The sequence below is a fragment of the Macrobrachium rosenbergii genome, chromosome 48 (assembly GCF_040412425.1).
Source record: "Macrobrachium rosenbergii isolate ZJJX-2024 chromosome 48, ASM4041242v1, whole genome shotgun sequence".
In the NCBI taxonomy this organism is placed as follows: domain Eukaryota; kingdom Metazoa; phylum Arthropoda; class Malacostraca; order Decapoda; family Palaemonidae; genus Macrobrachium; species Macrobrachium rosenbergii.
In genome coordinates, this window is record NC_089788.1 from 7,463,002 (window position 1) to 7,485,501 (window position 22,500).

At 35.1% G+C, this 22,500-nt stretch overlaps 1 protein-coding gene across 1 annotated transcript in view; it reads right to left on the reverse strand.

Annotated features, from left to right (window-relative positions):
• The window catches only part of LOC136831217 (homeobox protein engrailed-1a-like), a 28,921-nt gene that overhangs the window by 5,962 nt on the left and 459 nt on the right, over nt 1-22,500 (reverse strand). Inside the window, exon 1 of the mRNA XM_067091234.1 lies at nt 22,046-22,500. This exon is cut by the window's right edge and continues 459 nt beyond it. Within this exon, the coding sequence (XP_066947335.1) occupies nt 22,046-22,500 (455 nt within the window). The remainder of the gene's footprint in view (nt 1-22,045) is intronic.

The window sequence follows — 22,500 nt, forward strand, 5'->3', positions numbered from 1 at the left end:
TATATATATATATATATATATATATATATATATATATATATATATATATATATATATATATATATATATATTATATGCGCTCTCAGCATCACAAGAAATCCAGACATAACATCTCTGTTAGCCATACACAACACTGCATAACGTACGCTCTTGCAATCCCACAGACCTGTAGGCCAGCCATTTCTTTTTATCCCCATCCTAAAAGGAAGCCAACGGCGTATTGTTTCCGCCATTCCCGCCTCGCTACTGAAGCCATTCCCGCCCATTCTTATAAGCGCTCCCAGCCAGGGAACCGAAAGAGTGTCTCTCTCGCAAAAATTCTCACACATCCCCGAGAGATCAGAGGCTTAGATAGGCTGGAAAAATTATGGCCCTGTGCGGCGACAAAACCCTCTCAGAGAGAGAGAGAGAGAGAGAGAGAGAGAGAGAGAGAGAGAGAGAGAGAGCGAAGGAGTTGGTATCCGCGGCATAACTTCTAGAAACCGCTTAAGGACCACATAAATAAGAATATTATTGACTATTAAACGCTACGTATATCGGAAGATATATGACTTGACGCTTCCCTCGCAAAACGATTCTCTCTCTCTCTCTCTCTCTCTCTCTCTCTCTCTCTCTCTCTCTCTCTCTGTTCTTAAGAAAATGGCGGGGTTTGTACAGACGCTGAAGGAATAAGAAGGGCTGCCTTTGCATAAGCATTAGCATAAGTTGTAGGTGCGCGTTTGAAGGGAAGCTATTGTTTTCAATGGGCGTTTGATCTTCGATACAGATATTACCAAAATGTCAGAGAGGGTTTGAATGTGACAATAATAACTGAAATAGAATACTGATGTGATTGAACATTGATATTACGAAAGGTATATACTTCTGCAGCAGGGTGGTGATGCTGCATAAAAATAAAATTATATGAAATGCTATACTCACAACAAAATAATTCTATATAAGGCACCGGTAACGAACGTATCAAAAACATATTTATTATAATTACCATTATTATTATTTTTATTATTATTATTATTGAGATTATTGAACAAATAAGAGAAATCTCCTAAAGGAAATTAAAGGAGCCGGGAAAACTGAGAAATGAAAACATGAATGAATAAACAAATGCAACGATTTGAAAACAGAAATAAAGATATTGAGAAAACTATGCAAGTATATTAAACATTACAAAACAAGATACAATTACAAATCAACGCATATGTATTCACACACACATGCAGTGTCCAAATCCCGACTGTGTATGTGTATACGTGTGTGTGTGTATGTATGTATGTATGTATGTATGTATGTGTCTGTCTGTCTGTCCGTCGGTCTCACACCACTTTGCACAGCACAGCCTAATCATCCCCCCGAAAACACAATTTATTCCACCTCACGCAAATCTTTCTCCCTTTACCTCCTTTCCCGGACCACCAACCCTCCCCCGGGACCACCCCGCCTCACCCCCGATCCCCTACCCTCTGTGAAAGAGGCCGTGGAGATGGGATGAGCGAAATTATAGCAAAAGCAGGATCTGGAAGGCCCCCGTAATAGCTTTTCTTGCTGCTTATCACGCCGGGCCAGAGCCGCTGCAAAAATGAGGCTGTCCTTGATAACACCTTCTGGAGGAGGAGGAGGAGGAGGAGGAGGAGGAGGAGGAGGAAGGGAGAAGGGGGGCGGGGGTAAGAATGTATATATCCATCCCCGTTCTTGGAACGAAGAGAACCCAGCTTCTCCTACTCAAAACCCTTTCCCTACCCGAGAGAGCGAGGGGAAAGGAGGAGGAGGAGGAGGAGGAGGAGGAGGAGGAGGAGGAGGAGGAGGAGGAGGAGGAGGAGGAGGAGGAGGAGGAGGAGAGAAGAGGGAAGAGTGGGTGGGCCGTTACAACGGCGACATCGGCCCCCTTGTGATTTACGGCGTCCGCGACACCGTTCTCGAAGGATTTTTAACACACTCAGGGGGCGCTAATAAAATTCCTTCGCAACACACTCTCCTCCCTCCCCCTCCCTCCCATCCCCTCGGCTCCTCCAGGTCTTCCTCCCCTTCCCTCTCCACCTCCCCAACCTCTTCTCACCCCCTCCTCTTCCAACACTCTCCCACCTATTTCATTTACCCTTATATCCTCTCTCTCTCTCTCTCTCTCTCTCTCTCTCTCTCTCTCTCTCTCTCTCCTTTCTTTCCAGGATGTGCTTTTCTTTTAGATATAACTTGGACTTCAAATTCAAAGTATTTGTTAATACATTCGAAATAATATTTCTTAGTTTACTTCCAACAAATAACTCGAAAATGGAGAGATAAAAAGAACGTTATTTTTTACCCTGTGTTTCCTGGTCTTTTACAGTATGCATATATACATATGTTCAGACATACATGTATAATGTATGTATGTATATAGATATATATATATATATATATATATATATATATATATATATATATATATATATATATATATATATATATATATATATATATATATATATATATATATATGTACATATATATGTACATACATATGTATAAATGAATTACGAAAATATGGAACGTGATAACTTTATTTATATATACATATATATATATATATATATATATATATATATATATATATATATATATATATATATATGTATGTATATATATATATATATATATATATATATATATATATATATATATATATATATATATATAGAACGAGAGAGAGAGAGAGAGAGAGAGAGAGAGAGAGAGAGAGAGAGAGAGAGAGAGAGAGAGAGAAAAAAACTTTCCATAAAAATTTACACGAAATTACTGTAAAAAATATTTAAACGCTCCTCTCTCTCTCTCTCTCTCTCTCTCTCTCTCTCTCTCTCTCTCTCTCTGTCCCCTCACTTCCCTTGGGTCTATTTTAGCATCATATGTCATCCGTCGGCATTTAATTATAATCTCCCCCTTTTTGTGCCCTTTCGCCAAGATTTCCCACCCCCTTCTCTTTGCCGCGTTATCCCTAAATTCCTTCCTCCCTTCCTTCCTTCCTTCCTCCCCTGGCCCGCCCTTTCTCGTCCACCCCGATGACATCTAATTTCGTTTCTGTTGCCCCCCAACTCCATACATAGTCCCCGAACAATGATGGTTAATAAAAAAAAAAAAAAGTATAAAATGCGCCAAAGTTTCTTCGGCGCTATCGAGTTTTCTGTACAGCCGCTACAGCGTATAATCAAGGCCACCGAAAATAGATCTATCCTTCGGTGGTTTCGGTATAATGCTGCCGAGGCCCATGAATCCTTAACCACGGCCCGGTGGTGGCCTTTCCTATATCGTCGCCAGACGCACGATAATGGCTAAATTTAACCTTAAATAAAATGAAAACTACCGAGGCTAGATGGCTGCAGTTTGGCATGTTTGATGATTGAAGGATGGATGATCAGCATACCAATTTGCAGCCCTCTAGCCTCAGCAGTTTTTAAGATCTGAGGGCGGACAGGAAAAGTGGGGACGGACAGACAAAGCCGGCACAATAGTCTTCTTTCATAGAGAACTAAAAACACAAACACACAAAAGACTGATGGTTTTTTTTGATATACACGATTGCATTGCAGGGTGGTTTTTTCCCTCGCGTGCTATTATTTCAAAACTACCGTAATTCGTTCTTCGTGGTTTGGGGTGACAGGAAAGTCGAAAAATGTTTGTAAATGGCTAAAAAAATTCAATATTTTTCTGCTGGTGTACAAAAACAGAGTTCAAACATCATTCTCTAGTGTCTTAATAACAAGAGGTTAGGTATATATATATATATATATATATATATATATATATATATATATATATATATATATATATATGTGTGTGTGTGGAGAGATATATATATATACAGTATATATATATATATATATATATATATATATATATATATATAATATATGGAGATATATATATACAGTATATATATAAATATATATACATATACTGTATATATATATATAAATAATATATATACATATGTATATACAGTGTTCCTCAGAGAATATATTTCTTAAATTATTTAGAAATTCTGCTTTAAATCTCTTCGAGATTAGAATCTCGGAATTAAAGAAATCCTAACCTGCACTTCAAAATAATACTGACGCTGCAACTACTAACACTGAAAAATAATAACGATAGATGATCATAATATGTAAATCAAATATGAATACTTACACTGGCTTGAGAACGTATGCACGTATAAAAGAGACAGACAGGATATGAGAGAGAGAGAGAGAGAGAGAGAGAGAGAGACTGTCCTCCTCCAGCCGGGGTGTTAAAAGGAATTCCCAAATGTGTTTGTTTAATGAAATACGCAGAAGAATGTTTAGGCAAGGGCAGGCGCCCGGCTTCGAGATAAAAGCAGTTAACGCGAACCTTTACGCATCTCAGAACACAACCGCGCTCATACGCGCGCGGGCAAACCAAACGAAAAGAGGGGAATGAAGAAAAAGACGGATAAGCGTAATTAGAGGAACTGATTTTCAGATTTACGTCCTCATGAACAAAAAAAAAAAAATTGCAATACTCAACATTATAACAAAACAGTAAAAAGATTCAAGTATATATGTATATGTATATATATATATATATATATATATATATATATATATATATATATATATATATATATATATATATATATATATATATATATGGTAACTATCAAATTGTAAGTTACATTCAACAGCTGAAAAATAAAAAAATTGGTTGGAAAAACTAATTTTAAAATAAGAAATGGGGAGAAAAAAAACCTGATTTTTAAAATAAGAATCAAAGAACCCCTCTCTCTCTCTCTCTCTCTCTCTCTCTCTCTCTCTCTCTGCAGACATTAGGCTGGAAGACTTAATGAATAACAAAGGGAAAAGCAAGTCTCTATGCAAATGAAAGACACCGTCAAGAATTTCATTACAGCTCTGCACTCTTGATGTTGCACAAGTTCTCTCTCTCTCTCTCTCTCTCTCTCTCTCTCTCTCTCTCTCTCTCTCTCTCTCTCTCTCTCTCGAGTACTTTATTCTTTCTAGTTTTATTATAATCATCTATTGTTACTTTGAAGACATTAAACCTGTCTTTTCTCTCTCTCTCTCTCTCTCTCTCTCTCGAGTACTTTATTCTTTCTAGTTTTATTATAATCATCTAGTGTTACTTTGAAGACATTAAACCTCTCTCTCTCTCTCTCTCTCTCTCTCTCTCTCTCTCTCTCTCTCTCTCTCTCTCTCTCTCTCTCTCTCTCTCTCTCTCAAGTACTTTATTCTTTCTTTGTTACTTTTAAGACATTGCACCTCTCTCTATCTCTCTCCGTTGCTCTTGTACTGTATATATCCTCAGTGAAAAATAAATGCTCTCTCTCTCTCTCTCTCTCTCTCTCTCTCTCTCTCTCTCTCTCTCTCTCTCTCTCATTCTGTCTCTCTCTCTCTCTCAAATTTCATTATTATCAACTCTTAACTTCGAGCTAATAGACCTTTCTCAACGTCTCCCAATACGTTACTCCTATCTTCCCATCATCATTTATCATACAGTTATCACTCCTTCCTCTGTCCATCTCTCCATCTATCTATAGGTTTATCTTGTTCATCTTTCGATCTATATATCGATAACTCTATTTATCTCTATATATATCTATCTTCATTCCCAATCCGAGCCTCAGCATCGCATAGGACGTATCCAATCGTCTAATTAAAGCCGACGGCTTTTGCCGTTTCGTTGTCGGACGGGTAAATTATTATGCTGAAGCCGATTCTCCCTTCCCCCCCTTCCTAGATTCTCCCTCCCTCTCCCTCCTCCCATCCCCCTTACACCCAAAACGGCGGTCTCCCATCCCAAAACAACCCACTAATAATGTCCGAATGGAAATGATTAGCGCTTTCTCTCTCTCTCTCTCTCTCTCTCTCTCTCTCTCTCTCTCTCTCTCTTTTCGAAAGCCGTTTTATAATGAAGTAACAAATCAGGTAATTAGGGCGCGGATGTTAATGCGTTCCTCATTACGCTATGATTCGTTTCATTTGCCTCATTGCCTCATTATACCGGCCGGGTTATGAGGAGAGCGTTTCCATTTTTTTTTTTACCTTTTTTTTTTTTTATTCGTTCTATATGGAAGTGAGGGATGGTGGTGGTATTGGGGCAATGGCGGGCGGAACAGGAGAGACGTTCAGATTTTTTTCACGAAAAGTTGCTTATCTTATTTTTTGTCTTTTGTGGGTTTTCTTAATTAAAATAATTGTTGTAAGTCTTCATCTATCTATTTATCTATCTATCTGTATATATTAATTACTGGTATTTTTCCGGCGCTACAATTATTAAGTTCACTAATGCCTCTCTCTCTCTCTCTCTCTCTCTCTCTCTCTCTCTCTCTCTATATATATATATATATATATATATATATATATATATATATATATATATACACATATACATATTATGTTACAAATGTCCTTTAATATACAATTCGCTCTTCCTCGGAAATAATATATTTTCATATATTACTTCCGAGGTAGGGCGAATTGGATATTAAAGGACAATTTTGTAGCTTAATGCTTGTATATGAATCACGGTGACGTGATATAATTCATTGATATATACTTATACATATACTGTATACTGTATATATGTATAAATTTAACATAAGCATTTAATATAAAAGAAAAATTAAACGACAAACGCCAAACATGCAGAACGAGACTCCGCACATCCAGTATTATTCGGAAGTGCGTATAATCGCAAGGGAACAGAGGTCCTTAACGCATAAAAATGAAATAAACACGAAGTTTACAAGCACATAAACACGTCCGCGAACTCCGATCAAATTAGCCTTTCTATAAAAGAAAATAAACAGATGAATGAAAAGAAAAAAAAATCTTACCATCCCCTCACCCTCTTTTATTAAGTTCCAATTTCCTTATTTTCTTTCCTTCCTCCCCCTCTTTCTCTTTCGCTTCTTTCTTCCCCCGCTGCTCTTTCTTCTTCCTGACCTTCTTCCAGTTCTCTAATTATTTCGCGTCCTCTTTTCTTAAAAAAATTTTCTTATTCAGTTTTTCTTTCTCCCCTCTCCCCTCGTTTCATCACCCTCCCCTCTTGTTATTTTCCCCCCTCTTCCTTACTCCAATCTCCGTGTCCTCATTCCCTCCACCGCTTTCTTTTTAATTCGTCTATTAGCATTTCCACCTCGGCTATTTTCCAACCCCCTCCTTTTTCTTCGTATCTTCCTCCTCTCCCCTCTCTTTTTCTCTTCTCTCCTTTTTCTTCCTATCTTCGCCGTCTCCCCTCGCTTTTTCTCTTCCCTCTTCCTTGTTCCCCTCGCCTCCCCTCTTATTGCCCTACAAAACATCTGCTTTATCGAGTCCGACAATCATACGGCGTGTACGGAGACCCCATAACACTTAACTCTTGGGGTTTAATCAACCCGGGGTGGGGGGATGGGGGGGAAAGGGGGTTGGGGGAGATAGAATACCACAGGAGAGAGAGAGAGAGAGAGAGAGAGAGAGAGAGAGAGAGAGAGAGAGAGAGAGAGAGAGAGAGGATTGCGGTTCTACTTTCATTTTGAAAAAGGATGAATGCCATTTCACAGCGTTCGCTTATGTATGTGTGAGTGTATCATGTTATTTTGGACTGTGTGTGTTTATGTATGTATGTGTGTGTATGTATGTATATAATATAAGGGCTAAGTATGTATTTATATAAGGGCTAACTTGTATGTACATAAGGACTAAGTGCATAGGGTTTAATTATGTATTTATATAAGGGCCAGGTACATATGTATATAAGGACTAAGTATGTGTATATAATGTGTATATATAAGAGCTAGGTATATATGTATGTATATAAGGGCTAAGTATATGTATATAATATGTATATATATAAGAGCTACATATGTATGTATGTATGTATATAAAGGCTAAGTATGTACACACATTAGGTCTTACAATTATGTACGTATATTTTGCAATACTAAATGAATCACACTTTGCTAATAAATTGCTGTATTCCATCTCAAAACACAGCTTCCTTTTACGTGCTTATATAAAATCATTATTCTAGTTATGCACTGTAAAATTATGTTCTTCCATTTTCCGTAGCCGTATGTATATATTGACCATACCTAGCCAAGTCAAGAAAGAACTGCTAAGAAGTCGCAGAAGTCAAAAGAACCGCCTCTTGAAATTGGAGAGATTATAAGAATATGGAACTCGGAAATTCACCTCTTGAAATTACGAAAATTGTGAGGATGTGGAAACTCAAAAGATGGGAGGGATTCCCAAAGCTCGGCGGTAGGGAGAAATAAACATATATAAACATATATATATCTAATGCAAAAATTAATAATCGTGTAAATATGAATATAAAAATTCTTACATTTGAATTGCAATTTCTCAAGGAAAATGCATGACAACCCGAATAACACCTATAGTTCATACAAGCTTATAATGAGGTACAGCGAGTAAGGAGCATTATGGAATCTACAAAAACACACACACACACACACACACACACATTATATATATATATATATATATATATATATATATATATATATATATATATATATATATATATATATATATATATATATATATATATAAATGTATATATATATATGTATATATATATATATATATATATATATATATATACATATATATATATATATATATATATATATATATATATATATATATATATATATATATATATATATACAAATATATAAACTATTCACGAACCGTGATTCTCCATCTTTTCTAAGTGAGAGAGAGAGAGAGAGAGAGAGAGAGAGAGAGCGTCTTCTTCCTCTCCTACCGTCCACATAAACACAAGAATTCGGAGTCCAATTCCTCTGAGGCTTCTCCAGTCAATTACATTTTATGTTCGAGTGGCTGAACCCGCTCCCCGGGTAAGGGGGAGGGGGAGGGGGAAGGGGGGCGGATGAGGAGAAAGAAGGAAGAAGAATAAGGTGGAAAGAAGAGCGGTAAAAATAAGAGAGAGAGAGAGAGACTGCTTAATCGAAAGAGTAAAAACAGTTGACAAACCTAAAGAGGGTTGAATATAATGCAGCACTGAGAGAGAGAGAGAGAGAGAGAGAGAGAGAGAGAGAGAGAGAGAGAGAGAGGTTACGAAGATGAGTGGATGGGGAAATGTGTTATCACTGAAGAGCAAAATTAAGATAATGAATGAAAGACAGCGATAACTTTGATGAACAGAGACGAGGAAGAATTATAAACAAAATCTAAGCAGAAAACCTGCCGTTAGAATTCTTAGATGTCATTGCAATTTCAACGTTACTATTATTATTATTATTATTATTATTATTATTAGTAGTAGTAGTAGTAGTAGTAGTAGTAGTAGTAGTAGTAGTAGTAGTAGTAGTAGTAGTGGTGGTGGTTGTGGTAATTTTCAAAATGACCAAATTCTCAAAGGGAACAATTCTCAAAGACCACAAATCAAAATAAATTAAAGAGAGAACACAATAAAAAATGAAAAATATTTTTAAAAAATAAATAAACGCTGACGATAAGCCTACACAGACATAACCGGCAACTTATCGAAAAATGTTCATCTTAATTATTAATTATTGTCTTATAAGTTTTTTTTTTTTTTGACGACACAGGCATTCCTTTCAGCTGTAAATCTTTTGTAAGTTGGTGCAATTTGAACCTTTTTCCATATGAATTTATTTGTTCAATACTGCTACTTCTAATAATAATAATAATAATAATAATAATAATAATAATAATAGTAATCTACAGACAATCCGGTTTTAGTTTCTGTAAAAGAAAACTATTGTGCTGGCTTTGTCTGTCCGTCCGCACTTTTCTGTCCGTCCTCAGATCTTAAAAACTTCTGAGGCTAGAGGGCTGCAAATTGGTATGTTGATCATCCACCCTCCAATCATCAAACGTACCAAATTGTAGCCCTCTAGCCTCAGTAGTTTTTATTTTATTTAAGGTTAAAGTTAGCCATAATCGTGCTTCTGGTAACGATATAGAATAGGCCACCACCGGCCCGTGGTTAAAGTTTCATAAGCCGCGGCTCATACAGCATTATGCCGAGACCACCGAAAGATAAATCTAGTTTCGGTAGCCTTGAATATACGCTGTACAGAAAACTCGATTGCGCTGAAGAAACTTAGGCGCATTTTTTACTTGTTTTCAAGTACCATTATAAAATTTAACTGAAGGCCCACTAAACTCAGTCCTCTGAAATTCCTCAAGAGACCTCAGGCACTTTTTTAAAGGTGTCTGAATCCCTTCCAGGAGAACCGGATTCTTCTCCAAAAGCCACGACAGGTCCTCTGAAAATTCTTTTACTGAACGCCTTAATACCTTCGTCCTTAGACCTACACCGATACAGCGTTCAATTTCCTTTGCCGAAGGGTCGCAGAATGAACGAACGCGTTCTGGCACACTTGGGTAGAGAGAGAGAGAGAGAGAGAGAGAGAGAGAGAGAGAGAGAGAGAGAGAGAGAGAATTTAGATACAAATATGATTAACCTCGTTTCAAGATTTAGCCAAAACGATGTAGAAAAAAATTCACAGATAAAGAACGAGAGAGAGAGAGAGAGAGAGAGAGAGAGAGAGAGAGAGAGAGAGAGAGAGAGAGAGAGAGAGAATTTAGACATAAATGAGATTAACCTTGCTTAAAAAATTCACATAATGAGAGAGAGAGAGAGAGAATTTAGATATAAATAAAACTACCTTGTTTCAAGATTTACCCAAAACAATGCAGCAGAAACTACACAGATAAAGACCGAGAGAGAGAGAGAGAGAGAGAGAGAGAGAGAGAGAGAGAGAGAGAGAGAGAGAGAGAGAGAGCAAAGATCAAAGAGGCCAACAGGGAAACCAAACGATTGTCACTTGTTTTACACTGATTGCCGGGATCCCCCTTTCCTGATTTTATTTCACGACGACGACGACGACGGTCACAACAACGAGGGGGGGAGAGAGAGAGAGAGAGAGAGAGAGAGAGAGAGAGAGAGAGAGAGAGAGAGAGTAGCAGTGGTAGATGGGTTTGTTGGCACCCTGGAACACCCAGCTCCGTAAATAGTCTTTAGGGTCGAAACACTTCATTGAATCCCAGTGAGAAACAGACTCCCACGAATGGGGGAGAGAGAGAGAGAGAGAGAGAGAGAGAGAGAGAGAGAGAGAGAGAAACATTTTGCTCCTCTTCTTCGTTCTCTCCTCGCCTCCTTTTTCGTCCATGATGCCGCCTCCTCAGAAGGCCGCCCGCACGGCGCACGAGATTCTCTCTCTCTCTCTCTCTCTCTCTCTCTCTCTCTCTCTCTCTCTCTCTCTCTCTGGGTGTTGTGTGTGTGTGTGTGTATGCGTGTGTGCGCGTGTCTGTTTTTTCTGGGAGGGTCAATAGGCCTGAATCAATGGGGGATTAGTTAGACATAGGCCACTGGGCGAAATGTGTGTTTATACACTCCACTGCTCTTTTGTTTTCGTGGAAGGGGAATGAAGAAGAAGAAGAAGAAGAAGATGAAGAAGAAAAAGAACAAGAACAAGAACAAGAAGAGGGGAGAATGAAGAGACGGAGCGGAAGATTGAGCGTTTCTTTCACTTATTGCGCCGTTAAAAGAATACACCTCTCCCCTCCCTCCTCTCACCCTCCCCCTTTCCCCCTCTCCAACTCCTCCTCCTCCTCCTCCTCCTCCAACCTCCCACTCCCCCTATTGCTAACCTCAATTGATTTTCAGGCCTTTTGGGTAAATAGTTCAGTTCAGGGAAAGGTGGTCATGGAAGTTTTTTTTTTTTTTTTTTTTCTTTTTTTGGGGGGAAGGGGGAGGGGGAAGAGGAGGGAGGGAGTGACTTTAAGATGGAGTTTACCTTCGCATTTCGCTTAGATGGTACTGAGATGGAAATGTTTACAGATTACTGAAATGTCTTCCAATACATTTAAGTAATTATCAGCTAAATGGTCATTTTCAACTAATATTGACAATTTTTCATAGTTTACCGATGGCGGCTTATTAACATAGTGGATTTTTCATAATAATAATAATAATAATAATAATAATAATAATAATAATAATAATAATAATAATAATCTATATGTTATTTTAGGACTGGTTCAATCAAGCTGAATGGAAATTATCTAACTGTAATTACAGCGTTTACTTTTATCTACTGTTTGATGATCACACCAAAAATATATTTAGACTGAATTTTTAATTACATCCTTTCGGGAAAGTGAAAATTAATAATTAGGTGAGAATATTCTCAAACGGTTAGGTGTTGACTTTATGATATGAGAATATTCTCGAACGGTTAGGTGCCGACTTCATGATATGAGAATATTCTCAAAACGTTAGGTGTTGACTTTATGATATAAAGCAAAAAAAAAAAAATTAAAGAATACCAAAGAAAGACTTTAATAGAAAAAAAGATAAGGTAATGACTTTAAGATACAAAATTTAAAAAAAAAGTATAGAAGCAAACGAAATCTCTACTGCTACTATTAATAATGGAAAAAATAATAAAACTATAAAAAAAATTTACTGTAAGAAATTACGCAAGGAAAGGATGACTTTCTTGCTTTGAAAAAGGAATAAAATTCCAAAACGAATTATCATAAAAATTATCGCGTCATGCCCCTGATACCTTGAGTGGAGAATTATGTACCTAGTAGTGAAACGACTGTGGTGGTAGCAACCGGCGTTAAAAACGGCATGGGGTTATCAACCTCATTCCTAAAGATTTTCTAAAGAGCAGAACACATTGTGGTGCCATTCCCCCTGTAAGGCGATTAGGTGTAGGATGCACAAAATATACATTTAAGTTATTTAACATGAATGAAAGATAGAACTAGCTTAAAAAGATTAATCATTTGTTTATTTGTTTAGCTGTACAAGTAATTATAATGATACTACTACATAGAAGACTCCTTTTTCCAAAACTTAAACAATGTCTTGAATCTTTCACGTTCTTCACAGCAAGTGAAACTGACTTTCACCATAAAATAAAATAGGAAAAAATAAAGGATATTTTCATTTCAATCTATACGATTTGAATAACTTAGTTATAGACGTAACGAGACGTAATTAGACATCTGCGAAATTTCACGTATAAGTGAAATAATGAGATACACAAGAAATTTCACTTTAGACAGCGTAAAAATTTCACGTTACAGTTATTACAAATTACAAAGTATAAAAAATACGAAATTTAATCAAAACTTCTGAAAATCCTATCAAAACGCTCCGAGAGGAATTGAAGGTAATTGAAACGAACTCGTAACCATATTCCGAACAGGAATGTCGACATAAGTAAATAAAAAAAATTAGGTAAAAATTTAAAAACGATATAAAATTATAAAATACAACTTCCACTGAAACGAACTCATGATCAAACTCCGAACAGGATTGTTGACGAAAGTAAATAAAAAAAAAAGGTAAAAAATTTTGAAACGATATAAAATGAAACTTTCCTTACTAAACGGCCCTTGAGCGATAAGAAAAATCTTGTATTCCAAACACAAATAAAATATTATGACTAAAAATGAGATTTATTTTACACGATAAAAGACGCGAGTATAAGGGCATGCTGATTGTTGATTGTCCTGAGCTAACTATGCATTTAATTTCTATATTTTGAAGATTGCATTACCTTATGACATTACCCTTCTCTGTTGATATGTCTCGCTAAAATCTCTCTCTCTCTCTCTCTCTCTCTCTCTCTCTCTCTCTCTCTCTCTCTCTCTCTCTCTCTCTCTCTCTCTCTCTCTCTCTATACACACACACACACAAACATATATAATATATATACATATATATATATGTGTATATATATATATATATATATATATATATATATATATATATATATATAATTATAATATATATATTGCATATAAAATTATAATATATATATATATATTATATATATACGTGTATATATATATATATATATATATATATATATATATATATATATATATATATATATTTTATCATTCTAGTTACGTTTCTGTTACTTTTAATTTTAATTCAAGAGCACTAATCAGTTTCCTTTTGTGAATAGACATAAAAACCGCATGAACACAATACACCCTAAAACCCATTTATACAAAATTATATCTACATAATTAGTGAAACTTAGTGGCCAGGTTCACCTGATCTACACAAATATTTAAAAGCAGGTTTTCAGATAAAACATGAAATTAAGGAGGCAGAGAATCTTCTACAAATCCATTTCCGCTGACCTTTCATGCTGAGACGCCGCTTAATTATCAGAATGAACAAATCGGAATTATTTTCACGTCGCTAAATCTAACAAACAAATAGAAGACAAGTAAGGAATGCGCCGAAGTTTCTTCTCCGCAATCGAGTTTTCTGTACAGCGTATAATCAAGGCCACAGAAAATAAATCTATCTTCCGATGGTCTCGGCATAATGCTCTATAAGCCGCGGCCCATAAAACTTTAACCACGGACCGGTGGTGGCCTGTCCTTTATCGTTGCCAGAAGCACGATTATGGCGAACTTTAACTTTAAATGAAATTAAAACTGCTGATGCTAGAGGGCTGCAATTTGACATGTTTGATGATTGGAGGGTGGATGATTAACATACCAATTTGCAGCCCTCTAGCCTCAGTAGTTTTTCAGATCTGAGGGCGGACAGAAAAAGTGCGGCCAGAAATAAGTGCGGACAGAAAAAGTGCGGACGGACAGACAAATAGTTTTATTTTAAAGAAAACTAGAAATCTCAACAGTGAAAAAAATCCAGATTTTTGAGAAATGAAGAAGAATCTTGACGACAAAATTCGGAGAAGAAATAACGGCAAAAAATCGGATATCAAATAAATGTTATAAGTGGGAAACCTATAAAAAAAAAATACCATTCACTATAATCAACAAAACAACAAAAACCATAAACAAGAAATAATTCTCATTAAAAGAAAAAATGATTGTTTATAGGAAACAATAAAACCGCGTACGGAAAAACAAATAAAAAATACTATTTACTCTAATCAATAAAACCACGAAGAACAAACAAGAAATAATTCGCATTAAAAGAAAAATGATTGTTTATTGTAGACAACAGAACCACGCAGGGAAAAACAAATAAAAAAAATCCTTCCCAGGAACAGGAAAACGTGAAAACGGGAAGACTGAAAAATTCCTGTCGCAAGAAACAAGAGAGAAAACAATTCAAAAAAACAATTTTAAAAAATGAAAAAAAATTACAGAAACGTAAAACGAGGGTCGTGCTAATCAAACACGCCTTCAAATTACGGTTCCAATAAGCAGAAGGTGAGAAAAGCCTCATGAGAAATTAATGAAAAATAAATAAAAAAGAAATTGTCTGAATTCAGTCTCCGAAATTCATTGCAAAAGAGAATTCGGGGATTAAAATCGGAGTCATGAAGAGTTCGAAGAACAGTGTAATTAACGCACAGTGAAAATAACCATTAACGCAAATCTGTGATTCTGTAATAAACAATTAACAAACAGGACGTCGAGACTATTGCTAGTTTGACAAATATCTGACATATAATTCGAGCCTAATTTCAAATAAAAGTTGTAAAAATTTTTATCAATGAAATTATATATATATATATATATATATATATATATATATATATATATATATATATATATATATATATATATATATATATATATATATATATATATATATGGCCTCATTCCAAGTGGATGGTATCTAGCGGAGATATTTATTCAAAACTTTCTTGAATAAATATCTCCGCTATATGCCATCCACTTTGAACGAGGTCCTGTTTGTAATTGTCTTATTGCACAACAGAAAAAGTGCGGACAGAAAAAAGTGCGGACTGACAGACAAAGCCGGCACAATAGTTTTCTTTAGAACAACAGTGGATAAAGTTAATTATATATATATATATATATATATATATATATATATATATATATATATATATATATATATATATATATATATATACTGTACAGTATATATATGATTCTCTTATTTTTTAAAGGGACTCACGATATTTCTACACTTCATAAAATTTCATCTTATTAATTTTCTCCAAATGGATGGTGACTGCTACCTGCAGGCTGTCAAATTACATTGATAAATAAATAGCCAATGACAGAGGCATCAGAGCAATGGAATAACCATGAAGAAAATTAAATAAAATAAAAGTGGCCTGCTTACGGGTGCTGCTAATATGGTAGACAATAAAATGACGGCAATATTACCTGATATAAATATTCACAAATATTCCCGTGTAGTGGTGTAATGACAAATATTTACTCTCGTGTTTAAAAATATATGTATATGTATTAATATATACAGACGGGTACATAGATAGATAGATAGATAGACAGACAGATATCTGGATGTTACTCACTACCACAATATAAAGGATTCGATATGAATGATCAATGACTTTAACCTTCAGTGCAAAATTACTAACAAATGATATATATAAATATATATATATATATATATATATATATATATATATATATATATATATATATATATATATATATATATATATATATATATATATATATATATATATATATATACAATATATATGCATGTGTGTTACTCACTACCACAATATAAAGGATCTGATATGAATGATCAATGACTTTAACCTTCAGTGCAAAATTACTAACAAATGATATATATAAATAAATATATATATATATATATATATATATATATATATATATATATATATATATATATATATATATATATATATATATATATATATATATATATATATATATATACAATATATATGCATGTGTGTTTGTGTTCACACGTGTGCGTGTGTGATTCTGTGTAAGTAAGCAGTCATTCAGATGGTACAAGGATTAGTCAAACTTATCAGAGGCAATGTAATGAGAGAGAGAGAGAGAGAGAGAGAGAGAGAGAGAGAGAGAGAGAGAGAGAGAGAGAGAGAGAGAGGTGAAGGTAGGGGAAGGAGGCAGGAGAGGAGAGGAGAGGAGCGCCCTAAGGGAGTGCGTGCGTGTTGCCGTATGCGCTAAACTTAGCGCCAAATCGCTGGGAAAATTGAGTTTCCACTCCAGCTTTTCCGCAGACTTATTTTACCATTTTATTTACCCTCTCTCTCTCTCTCTCTCTCTCTCTCTCTCTCTCTCTCTCTCTCTCTCTCTCTCTGTTTATTATGTTTTGATATTGTACTCTTTCTCGCCTTTTCTTATGAAGATTTTTCGCAATCAGGTCGTACTTTATATGTAGCCAATCAACTAGTCTCTCTCTCTCTCTCTCTCTCTCTCTCTCTCTCTCTCTCTCGAAAATAATTTTTCATAATCAAATCGTACTTATACATAATATGTAGGCTACCAGCCATTTCTCTCTCTCTCTCTCTCTCTCTCTCTCTCTCTCTCTCTCTCTCTCTCTCTCTCTCTCTCTCATGAAAATAAATATCTTTAATTAACCTCTCTCTCTCTCTCTCTCTCTCTCTCTCTCTCTCTCTCTCTCTCTCTCTCTCTCTCTCTCACGAAAATAATTTTTCATAATCAACTCGTAGGCTACTTTTCCATATGTAGGCTATCAACCATTTCTCTCTCTCTCTCTCTCTCTCTCTCTCTCTCTCTCTCTCTCTCTCTCTCTCTCTCTCTCTCTCTCATGAAAATAAATATCTTTAATTAACTCTCTCTCTCTCTCTCTCTCTCTCTCTCTCTCTCACGGAATGAGCTTCTCCTTTTAGTAAATTTAATGAAGTTGTTCAGTCTTGTGGTATATTAAAAGTCAATGGCGTGGAAAACCTAGAGATAGAGCCAACGCTTACGTAAAGGAGAGAGAGAGAGAGAGAGAGAGAGAGAGAGAGAGAGAGAGAGAGAGAGAGAGAGAGAGAGAGATTCAGACCCTCCATTCAGATTAAAACCAGCAATTTCCATGAAGAGATCATTACAAAGGCAGACAACTTGAAGTAGTATTGAGCGGTAAGAGTATATGCCCAGTAGCGAGTATGTTGCGCAAGCGAGTATGCATGCTGTCGAAGTAAGTATGCGGTCGTAGCGGTATGTTGCCGGAGAGATATAATGTGTTGCCGTTACCGGTGTTGGCGAAGAGGATATATGTTGCCGTTATAAGTATGTTGCTGATAAGAGTATGCTGCCAAAGAGAATATGTTGCCTTTACGGGTATGCTGACGATGAGAGTATGCTGCCGAAGAGGATATGCTGCCGTTACGGGTATGTTGTCGATGAGAATATGTCACCGTTACGTGTATGTTGTCGATGAGAATATGTCACCGTTACAGGTATGTAGCCGAAGACAATATGATGCCGATACGTGTATGTTGTCGCGGAAATTACTATGCAGGTATATTGTAACGTCATATCGCCAACATATGTTGACTGTACAAAATATATAATAACTGAAGCCAGAGTGGCAATATTTTACATCAAGCAAAAATTCCAATTGTTGTTACTTACAGTATAATCAAAATGATTTAATAACTGAATAATTGAAAGAAATATAATGACAATTATTACAATAAGCCGAAAATAGCGTCGAGTAACCTTAAGTTACACACACCAGTTCACGTAACAAAATACTCTAATAATTACATATTGAAATCACAAAATCCATTTAAAACTACAGACATAAGAAATATCTGCGCATGTATTACTGTAAGCACGTATGTATGAATAATGCGTACATGCGTATACGCCAATGGATATACTAAAATTACAAAGGAAAATTCTATATCATCAAGTTACAAATCTGCAATTTATTTGTAAAATATATTTCGAAAATAAACTTACAAATCTACAATTTATTTGTAAAATATATTCTGGAAATAAACTTACAAATCTACAATCTATTTGTAAAATATATTCTGGAAATTATCTTACAAATCTACAGTTTATTTGTAAAATGTATTCTGAAAATAAATTAACTCAAATAAGCCATATACATCATTAGCAGTAAGAGTGACTAAGCACATAATACAGTATATATACATTAATCAAAAAGTATAAGGATAATTTCATCTCCATCAAATCCGATTTTTCTTGACAGCGCAGCGTTCGATCTGTTCATTATTAAATCAAATGGTGAAATTATCTGTTCATTATTAAATCATATGATGAAATTAAGTGTCGGGATCGAGCGCGCTCAACTTGAAGTCTGCTAAGTTACGTGAACTTGACAATTCTGCGCGCACATCACTTGGGCGTACATCTGTGCATATTATCGGATACAGGATTGTTTTATATGCAGTGAAATTTCTTTTGGGATCTCTCTACAATTTGGAGAGAGAGAGAGAGAGAGTTAATCTTCCGCGTTCAATGACGTTATGTATAAGGGAGGAGAAGAATCTTTTGCGATAACTGATGAGAGAGAGAGAGAGAGAGAGAGAGAGAGAGAGAGAGAGAGAGAGAGAGAGAGAGAGAGAGAGAGAGGTCATTTTCTGCGTTAAATGATGTAGTATGTAAGAGACTAGGAGAAAATTTTTCAATTTTCTGCGGTTAATGATGGAAGAGAGAGAGAGAGAGAGAGAAAAAGAGAGAGAGAGAGAGAAAGGTAATTTTCTGTATGAAGAGAGAGAGAGAGAATGGGGGGGGGATTTTTGGTGACGAAGAGAGAGAGAAAAAGATAATTTTCTGCATAGAGAGAGAGAGAGAGAGAGAGAGAGAGAATAGTCTTCCCCCTGAAAAGGTAACCATGACCAGACAAGCTCAGCCGCCCAAAATCCAGCTGGGTCACTTACAAGAAACAGAAAACAGGAGAAATTAAGCAGAGAAATAAAATTCTGCGGATGAATCGATAGAGGAGATAAATAAAAAATCTTTAAGATCAAACAATCGTGTTTCGACGACTATTCTGTTATACATTTATTTATATAATATAGGTGATTGTTCCCCAGAGGATTTAGGGCGGGGCAGAGATTACATTGTATGAGTATAGTTATTATCTCGTATAACAATAAATCCGATGGAGAGAGAGAGAGAGAGAGAGAGAGAGAGAGAGAGAGAGAATTACGTATTTGCATCCATGCATCAATTAAACCTCAATATATATATATATATATATATATATATATATATATATATATATATATATATATATATATATATATATATATATATATATATATATATATATATATATATATATATATATATATATATATATATATATATATACAGAGAGAGAGAGAGAGAGAGAGAGAGAGAGAGAGAGAGAGAGAGAGAGAGAGAGAGAGAATTACGGATTTGCATCCCTGCATCAATAAAACCACTATATATATATATATATATATATATATATATATATATATATATATATATATATATATATATATATATATATATATACGACATTATAAGTCTACGTGTAATAAATTCTACGTTCAGACTTTTCGTCGTCCAACCCCTGGCCAGCCTTTCTCATCCCTAAATCCTGTATGAAGTAAATATACTAAATGAAGGCAAAATGAATCGACCCTATACACTGTATATATATATATATATATATATATATATATATATATATATATATATATATATATATATATATATATATATATATATATATACATATATATATGTGTGTGTGTGTGTGTGTGTGTGTGTGTGTATTCAAGGACGTGTCCAAATGTGATAATGAGGCTGATAGTGAGAAACATGATGAAGACGCGTTTAGATCCTCCCAGGCATTATATTTCACTAGCCACCATCTCAGTGAGTTACCACCACAAGGTATATTACTACTACTACTACTACTACTACTACTACTACTACTACTACTACTAATAATAATAATAATAATTCATCATATCGTCATCATCATCATAATAATAAAAATAATAATAATAAACCCCTAATTATTATAAATTCGTCTACGGATTTATTAAATAATAACAATTATCACCAATCACTGCATTTTATATCAATACGGAATTACGAGCTACAGTGAACAGTGTGATAATTTCTAAGGGGAAGATATACATTTTTCGTTTAAATATAGTAAAATCCTCTCGATTAAGATATCTTTGTAATTACCTAATAATAATAATAATAATAATAATAATAATAATAATAATAATAATAATAATAATAATAATAATAATAATAATAACTGGAACAGTTCATAATTTAATATGATTCAGTATATTTAAACTAATAATAATAAATGAAACTGTTCATAATTTTATATGATTCAATATATTTAAACTGAAAATCACGAAGAGTTTTATTATCAGAATATCTAATTTCATATACGAATTTTGGTTTCAAACACTCAGCAAGAGAACAGAATCAAATTGAGAGCAGTAATGGTTAAAATGACATTTATGACGGAAATGAACAAAAACAAATCGCTTCCTTAATCGTCGGTTTTAAAAATTTTTCATTGAAGCTGAAATCGCAAGCTTTAAAAATCACTAAACATATATTCATTTCCTCGCTGAATAAAAAAAAAACACATAGTAACCTATACAAGCCTATGAATGTCTACCATCGTTGATTGAAGCCTACCCTATTTTACGAACCTAATCAAATTACGGGGAATACCGATAAGAAATATATAAATAAAAATAATATGAATATGTAATCAATCCAAACATATATATATATATATATATATATATATATATATATATATATATATATATATATATATATACATATATATATATATATATATATATATATGTATATATATTTATACCATAGTATAAGTTAACAATGTCACTTAAATACCGACAATTTTTTCACTACTTTTCTAATTAGAAAATAATAATAATAATAATAATAATAATAATAATAATAATAATAATAATAATAATAATAATAATAATAATATCGCAAAAGCTGTGCATAAATAAGATCACCAGAATAACAACTACAGCAATTTTAATTACTTTTACCTTTATTTAATTTTAATACCGATTCCTTCAAAATTCTAGTGACAAAACCAATGACAGTTTTAAAACGCTATTTATCACTACAATGGAAGAGGTTATTCCATCACTAAACACAAACAAACCTTTGAAACAAACCATACGAAACTATCTTAACTAACAAACTGCGCCTAAGCACAACCACTAACAACAGCGACCAAATCAAATCATTCGACCAACTAACGGAAAACCCACCTGACGAAGGTCTGTCCGAATATCTGGTGCAGTAGACCCAGGCGGGCCAGTTATTCGAGTCCTCGACGGGTATCTTGGGATTCGCCAACGCCTCCGGGTTCTCCGGGTATTTGTTTCCGCCGTATTGGGTCGCCGAAGAAGACGAAGACGAAGACGAAGAAGAAGAAGAAGAAGAGGAAAGCCGTCTCTCGTCCGACGAAGGTCTAGAAGACAGCGTCTTCTGGCTGAGATCGACGGGCGTGTCGTTCCTGGCTTCGGGAGTCTTTGGAGGCGTCCGCAGGAGCAGCTCGGGCGTCCTGATCGTCGGGCGTTCTGGCAGGCGCGTGGTGGTGGTGGTGGTGGTGGTTGCCGAGCCGAAATCCGGCCGCAGGATGTTCTCGATGCTGAAGGGAAGCGTCCTGGGGCTGGGCGCTGACGGAGGGGGCGACAAGGGCACTTTCGACTCCTGCGGTGAT